The sequence below is a fragment of the Cynoglossus semilaevis genome, chromosome 1 (assembly GCF_000523025.1).
Source record: "Cynoglossus semilaevis isolate Cse_v1.0 chromosome 1, Cse_v1.0, whole genome shotgun sequence".
Lineage (NCBI taxonomy): Eukaryota > Metazoa > Chordata > Actinopteri > Pleuronectiformes > Cynoglossidae > Cynoglossus > Cynoglossus semilaevis.
In genome coordinates, this window is record NC_024307.1 from 15769969 (window position 1) to 15778035 (window position 8067).

Genomic DNA, 8067 nt, shown 5'->3' on the forward strand with positions numbered 1-8067 from the left:
AAACCTTCCTGCGGGTGGTGAGTCCACTGGAAGGTACCAACCGCCCTAACCGGGATTCGAACTTGCCCAGGAGGTGAACCCTGGGGTTCCACACCAATGACAGAGACATTGCCTCTGGGCCAAAGCGCCACAATTTTTACTGTATTATTGCTTAATTATTTTGAGCCACATTATGCTACTTTTGTCTGCCTTCACCTTTAGATGGCAGTGAGCCACTGCAGACCCAGACCTGAGGGCAGATTCACTAAGTACCCAACAAATCAAATCAACGAAACAAGTGTGCGTGTTTTGACTCTTACATTGCCCAGTAGGTGGCACTGGTGCTCTGCAGATTAACATATACAGCACTGCTATAAAATGAGAGTAAGATGAGAGGACAGGGCTTTGTGCTCAGTCAAACAGTTAGTCAGCATGCAGAAACTCCTTTTTTTATTTGGACTTTTTGGTAATAACCTTTAACCCACATCAGTATAACTGCTTGATTTCTACCACGGTTACCTTCTTTTTCTCTTTCCCCCCAGGTGTTTGTCTGGGTTTCCAGGTCTATCAGTCTCATTCTGATGTAATCACCAAACCTGGAGCCAAAGTTCAGATCTACTGCACCCATAGTATAACAGATTACAGAGTCATGCTCTGGTACCAGCGCCCATCAGGAGATACTGCTATGAATCTGATTGGCTTTTTGTTGAACGAAAAGGACACAATCGAAGAATCATACAAGGAACATTTCAACATCGTAGGCGATTTAAGAGGAGATGCTGCAAAGAATGGTTCTCTAGTAATCCCAAAAGCTGGACTTGAGCGGACTGCAGTCTACTTCTGTGCAGCCAGTTATGCACAGTGACTCCAGCTCCCACTACCTTTCTACAAAAACTATCTGAAATATTAAATTAGACCACAGTCAGACTCCTCCTAGCTACACTTCAACTGAACCAGCCTCTCTGTAGACCTTTGGACATCCATAGCATCCCTATAATAAGGTAACAAAAGAAGGCAAAGTCATATTTCCTAATTAAAACAGATTTTATGGAAATGCACATGTAAATATGTAATATGTAATAAAAAACAAAGCATTAAATGCTAAACATGCATATGTTGAATAAAAATGTTGTAAACACAGTGCTGCCCTCTACCTACAGACATCTATAGTTTTTATTATTTTGTTCATATTATCACAGCAACTACTGCATCGACATGAGAAAAAGAGTGCACTTAAAGGGGTTTTATTTCAGTAAATAACAGGAAAAGGCAAAACCTATGACACTGTCTCAGTCCTGACTCTGACACTAACTCACAACTCTTTCCATCAGATCTCATCTCTCACATCCCAACTTTAACACACTGCTGCAAGTGGCTGCAACTTTTGCTTTGAACTGGTGTCCGGCATTCCCAACAGAAAACATTTACTGCTCATCTAACACTGTATAAAACCTGAACCACAACAAATAACCAAGCTGAAAGTCTTCTTTTTACTGACTGAAGCTGAATCTTCTTTGGCTACCCCGTAGCATCTTGTCCTGCATTTCAGTGTTATCTCAGTGTAAAATAGGTAGGTGTGGGTGGGGTCAGTAGAGAGAGAGAGAGAGAGAGACAGAGAGACAGAGAGAGAGAGAGAGAGAGAAAGAGAGAGAGGGAGAGAGAGAGAGAGAAACAGAGAGAGAGCAAAGTGTACATATATTGACGTTAATGGTATAATCCCATTCTATACTGCGTCTAAAATTAAGTTATTTTATCAAATCAGTAATCCTAAAAACTCCATATATTGTCCAGCTCTGATCAGTTGGGTTTCAGTATCAGAAGAATCGTGATTATTCATAAGCTGCAATTCTGTCTGGACATCATTTTCAGAAGAGATGATTTTCTCTCTACTCTTCTGTTGTTTCACAGGTTAGTTTTTTTTCTCTAATGGAATTAAATTTATAAACAGAGTTCTCAGTGATATAAATTACAGAAAAAACATTGGGTTTTTTTCACCCTCTTCAGGCATTTGTCTGGGTCTGGAGGTCCATCAGTCTCCCTCTAATCTTCTCTGTAAATCTGGAGACCCAGTTCAGATCTTATGCAGCCACGACAAATCCGACTACAGATTGATGTACTGGTATCAACGCTCCCCAGGAGACACAGCTATGAAATTAATTGGGTATTTGTACTTTAAAGATGTGACCATGGAGAATCAGTATAAAGGGGATTTTAACATTAGTGGGGATTTAAGTGGAAACGCTGAAAAGAAGGGTTATCTCCAAACATCTGGACCTAACAAGACAGCAGTTTATTACTGTGCAGCCAGTTTAGCACAGTGACTCTGGGTTCTACAGTCTTACTACAAAAACCAAAACCAAAACTTCCATGTCCTCAGACATTATATGATTGTGAATGACAACAGACTCCTCCTATGCACTCACAGCAAACCTTTATACTCCACAGTAAAATAAACACTCTGAGCCTGAATTAAAAATAAAATAATCCCAAAAATGATTTATTAACCAAGTGGTAAAAGGCACATTGGAACAAATGGAACAGATTCAGCATGTATTATTATGTATTGTTATTATTCTTTAGAAATAAAAGTACACAGAAAGTATACAGACTTAAACATATCATTTTAATTACTGTCAATATAGACTGTCAAACAAAAATACCACAAGTCAAAGGAAAGAATAATTACAATCCTTTATTTAAAAATAGCAAGATTTGCGAGACATAAACTAATCAACGTTTACGCACACATGGCTGCAGCACCGAACTGTTCTGCACCACTGTTCGACTTCTCTCTACAGTTTTACCTAAATAAAAATTACTGGAAATCAGCTGGACATTGTATAGTAATGAATACAATTGTTTTGTATTCTCAAATACGTAATTGTTGAGGCTCTACTTCACCTCCCTCCCCTAACCCCACCTCACTCGTGCTTCTTGTTTTATCACTTCCTCCATCCAAAAAAAGGGGCATAAGCTGTTGAATCTCCATCACAGAGGCTAAATTTGACCAAGAACGGATATGTTTATTTTTAAAGACAACATGGTCTGCTTTCTAATCCTCTGTTGTCTAACAGCTAGTCATTTAGGTAACAGTTTGTATGTTTTTTTCAAATAGAAACAACACGTTAAGAAATGCTGATCAGCACGATAACATTTGTTTTCTCACCCAGGCATTTGTTTGGGTCTGGAGGTCCACCAGTCTCCCTCTGAACTCATCATTAAAACTGGAGACAGAGCCCAGATTTTCTGCCTCCATGAAAAAACCGACTACAGAGTCATGCTCTGGTACCAGCGCCCCTCGGGACACACAGCTATGAAGCTGGTTGGACACATCTACTATGTGGACCTAAAAATGGAAGAGGTGTTTAAGGAGAACTTTGCTGTTCAAGGGGACATGGCAGTAAACACAGCCAAGAATGGTTCTCTTATTGTTCAGGTGCCCAAGTATGAGCACAGCGCAGTTTACTACTGTGCTGCTCATGAAGCACACTGACACCATAAACCCCATAATGTTAACAAAAACCTCACACAGCTATGTATGGTTAATACTTGGACTGCTGCCAGACACCTGTGTGTGGAGTAGCTGTGCTTGGTCCAACACTCACATAACAGCACAACTTAATGTAAAGTGAGCATGGAATACTAAATATTAAATCTTTGATCATGTAGAAATATGCAGGACAGTTGTGGTTTTCAATACATCAGTGCATACAGCGGCATTACTGTGCTGCTCAATGTTATAACAGACATAAAACTAAGAGTCACTGTTGTGTATAATGAATTATCTATGAATTATCCATCCATCCATCCATCCATTTTCATCCACTTATCCGTTACCGGGTCGCGGGGGCAGCAGTCGCCACCCAAATCACACTGCACCATACCAACCCCCCAAGCCTTCCTGCGGGTGGTGAGTCCACTGGAAGGTATTAACCGCCCTAACCGGGATTCGAACTTGTCCAGGAGGTGAACCCTGGGGTTCCACCCCAATGACAGAGACATTGCCTCTGGGCCAAAGCGCCACTCTATGAATTATATTAATATTATTACAGTTATTACAACAAGGTTGGATTTACATTAAAAATATATTATTGAAGTTGATGCCATCTAATGTATGCTGAAATGTGCTGCTCAACATATGTTCATACACTGACATAGGTGTTGTCACCTATCTACACAAACCAAAGCATTTTTTTTATCAACTGTGGTTTGAATAAAGATTAGAGTACAGCCGTCACAGCCAGCTGCAGTTAACGACTTCATTGAAAACAATATTGTTCTTCAGTGTCACCTGAAATGCAGTACAACAGCTTCATGGTTGAGCACCAAGAAAAAAAAATATATATAAAATAAACTAACTTTCCATGACATCACAATCTTCACTGTACAGTCCATTACTCATCAACAGAGAATGTATATTTAACTTTTACAGATTACAGCAGTGAGGGGTGGGCACAGTGAGGAATGGAATATGGCAAAACGGACACAAGTGTACCACTGCTGTAAAGCTTGAATGATAACAAGCCTCCAGTCACTAGGTGGCAGCAACTCATACAGTGGTTTGTACAGAAAAAAATCTACATATTTCAATTCGCAGGGGCGGGGGAAACATTTCTGTCCCCAAGGGGGGGCATGAGAGAAAATAATTGAGAACCACTGGATGAGAGTAAGTGGAGGAGATGTGTCAAATGGGTGAAGGACATAATGTAAACTAGATAAATTACTTATATAAGATGATGGATGGATTTAGTCCTGGAGAACAACTGCACTACTGCAAGAACACAAAGAAAGAATGATAACCATTATGATAACCAAGGACTGATGTTGGACTGATGTTGGAATTAGAAAACCCAAATAAAAATATTACTTATGACGTCAAAGTGCATATGTATTTGTAGTTATATATTTGAGTGACTAGTGTATAAATATATGTGCAGGGTGTGCCTGTATTTGGGGAGCATTTGTTATTAGCACACATTTCAGAGGGTAGGACATTACAGCTTTCAATTAAAAAAATGGAAAAAAAGAAAGACAGACAGATGGATGGAGGGATATAAATGCTCCTTTAATTGCACTTCATCTAATTACACTGAATTAAAACAACCAGTGGGACTTTTCCTGACATCACTTCCTGTTTCTCCCTCTGAAACAGAGATGTACAGAAGAGTCTGTTGTCGTGTCTCTGCAGTCAACATGACACCATCCACTCTAATCACATCCTTCATCACTGTCTGCTGTATATCAGGTATCAACCACTACTACCAGCTCTTAAACAGTGAAATTGAAATGCATGTACTTTAGGTGAAACGTGGATCCTAACATTTCTTTTGACAGGTGTTCACCTCAGTAAAGAAAACCAAGTACTTCAGACTCCAGCTGACCTTCTGGTGAAAGCCAACAGTGAGGTTAACATCAGCTTGGCTCATTCCATCAACAGCTACGACACAATCCTCTGGTACCAACGCTCAGCAGGAGACAATTCCCTGAAACTAATTTGCTACATTTATTATAAAAAGCCCATTCATGAAAAGGCATTTGAGAAGCGCTTCAGTGTGAGTGGAGACGGAGAGAAGAAGGCTTTTCTTCACATCCAAAACCTGAGTCACCCTCAGGACAGTGCCATGTACTTTGGTGTAGCAAGTATACACAGTAATGAAGAGAGTGACTTTGTCGTACAAAAACTACCAGAAGAATATAGAAGGTAACAGTGGCAGAAGCAAGTGACAAAACACCAAACTTCTGATAAAGTTTTTAGTTTCACATCTTTTATGTTTTCACGAAACACAGGGAGGTTTGAACAAGAGTCATTTAACAGAGAATAAAATTTAAATAATTTAAAAACACAGTCTGTGTGTAGAGATTACAGTTTACGCCAACAGATGGAGACACAGCACATGTATAAAAAAAGGAAGTTGGATGGATTAATGCCTGCACAAACACACACACGCACGCACGCACGCACACACAGACAGACAGAGACTCTTTAACCTGAGCTTCACTCCTCCTCCCCTCAGTGTTGGTCTAACAATGTCTACATCCACACAGACGTTTGTCCTCTTGGTCTCTTTCTACTGTAAGACAAACAAATGTGTCTCACCAACAACATCGCAACTCATGAACTCATCGCCACCCGTTTCTTTATTAACTGACTCTCATGTCCTCCACAGGTCAGGTGAGCGCTGTCACATTTCAACAGTCCCCTCCTCAGTTAGTGAAGGAGAACACCAGGATCAAGATCAACTGCAGTCACAGTGACAGCACCCTTTTGCAGATGCTGTGGTACCAGCAGCTACAGGACAGTCTGTCCATGACCCTCATTGGGTTTACATATAGTGAAAACTCACCCACCTACGAGGGTTCCTCAGAGGAACAGTTCCAGCTGACCAAAGAAGACACATTATCGGGATCTCTGATTATTCTCAGTGCCAGCCTGTCGCACTCAGCAGTGTATTTCTGCGCTGCCAGCACACAGTGATGTGCTTCCACGTCACTCCCTCTCAAAAAATCTGCTTTGTGAAGCACTTGCAGAAAGGCCACACACACAATTTTAAACAACAAAAAGTGGATAAAACTGCAAATGTAAGCAAAGTATTTGTGAGGCTAAATGTACCTGTACACCACAATTTGATGACTTTTACGTCAAGCCTTGTAAGTGATATTTGACTGAACTCTACTAATACTGTTTGATCCATAGCTGTTATTTATATATATAAAAAAATCAAATCAAATCAAATCAAATAAATAAAAATCAAGAAGCATTTTCTACTCTGTTGGGGATTGTAAATAACATCTAGATAAATAAAATCCTACCTTATGTTGCAGAAGCTGTGAAAACATCAAGGTGACTGGAAGTTTCCATGAAGACGTGAACATCCGCCCATGAACCCCTAAACTGTAGGTGGGACCTGGTCAGAGCCACCTGTAGATCCCAGTGAGTGCCTGTAAAGAGAGTGGCCATGTGACCTGTGTCAGAGAATGTTGCAGATATTAGGACAGATATTAATGACACTAACGTACTTTTGTGTTGTTTATTGCGTTTTCTTCCTGTACAGGACAAACAGGTGGTTCGTCCGTTGGACTCAATAATTTTGAGTCCAACTTCCTTGGTGTCAGTGACTCTCTATCAAACTCACACACCATCGTCCACCGTCTCTCTACTCTGGGTCAATGTTCATGTATTTAAAAAAAAAAACGACGTTTCAGAATCAGAATCACAAACATGACTAACCTCAGACACAGAGCTAGCTCTAACTATTTTGGTCCAATAGGCAACGTTATGGCTTTGTCTACCCCTCAGCCACAGAGCCACAGCCCAAACAATAGTAATAGACAACAGCTACAGTGATGGAGAAACTATAAACATCCCTGAGGACATTTTTAAATTTTACCTTGGAACGAGGCACACAATAAATAAATAAATCAACACCCCCGTCATGATAAACAGCTCGAAAATTATAACATTAACTCGGTAAAAGAGTTAACCTTACTTCGCTCGGAGAAACTGTAAAAACGCCCACGAGTTTCCGTGGAGCGTGGAGAGGTAGCAGTTTGGCCGTTGAACACGGCGTAATTAGCATTAGTTTAACAAGTATGCTAATACCACTGACACTCTTGAAAAAGTGAAAAACGTTCATTCAGCCCAGATGTCCTGAATCAATGTTTAATGACACTAACGTACTTTGGTGTTGTTTATCGCGTTTTCTTCCTGTAGAGGCTAAATAGGTGGTTCGTTCGTTTGTATTTTCCTGTGGACACTTGCTAGTTGCACCTGCAGCGTCGGCTCCAAGCAGAACGACAGGTGACTTTCAGTGGGTGTGGTTAAAATGTTGTCAATAAAGCCGCGACCAATCACCTTCCACCTTTTAAAATATGAAACGTTACAGGTTATATAAAATGGTATATTTGCCTTTTTCAAATTAAAAAGGATTCAGGAATAAATGAGGCAACCATGATTGACTAATAGTTACATACAAAACCTAATTTGTCTACTGAATTGTCAGCATTTTAAACGTTCATAAAACAACCCAATATTTGTTTTTTTGTGTTGCTAAATTATCCCACGAGGTGGTGCTGTTGTCTCAAACAAAA

At 40.2% G+C, this 8067-nt stretch overlaps 1 protein-coding gene and 1 gene segment (V, D, J or C); one reads left to right on the forward strand and one right to left on the reverse strand.

The window, feature by feature from the left end:
* Nucleotides 1-7828, reverse strand: part of ccdc177 (coiled-coil domain containing 177) — a 100848-nt gene extending 93020 nt beyond the window's left edge. For 2 of the 3 annotated variants that reach the window (XM_025055448.1, XM_017033715.2), the window contains exons 1-2: nt 7658-7828; nt 6790-6942 (exon numbers count right to left, since the gene is read on the reverse strand). The gene's annotated coding sequence lies outside the window, so the exon portion shown is untranslated. The remainder of the gene's footprint in view (nt 1-6789; nt 6943-7657) is intronic. The other variant, XM_025055453.1, reaches the window with a different exon arrangement.
* Nucleotides 5717-6781, forward strand: LOC112487126 (T cell receptor alpha variable 12-3-like). The segment is given in 2 exon segments: nt 5717-6052; nt 6147-6781. Coding segments are annotated over 2 exon segments (354 nt in total).
* Nucleotides 7829-8067: the final 239 nt, after the last annotated feature.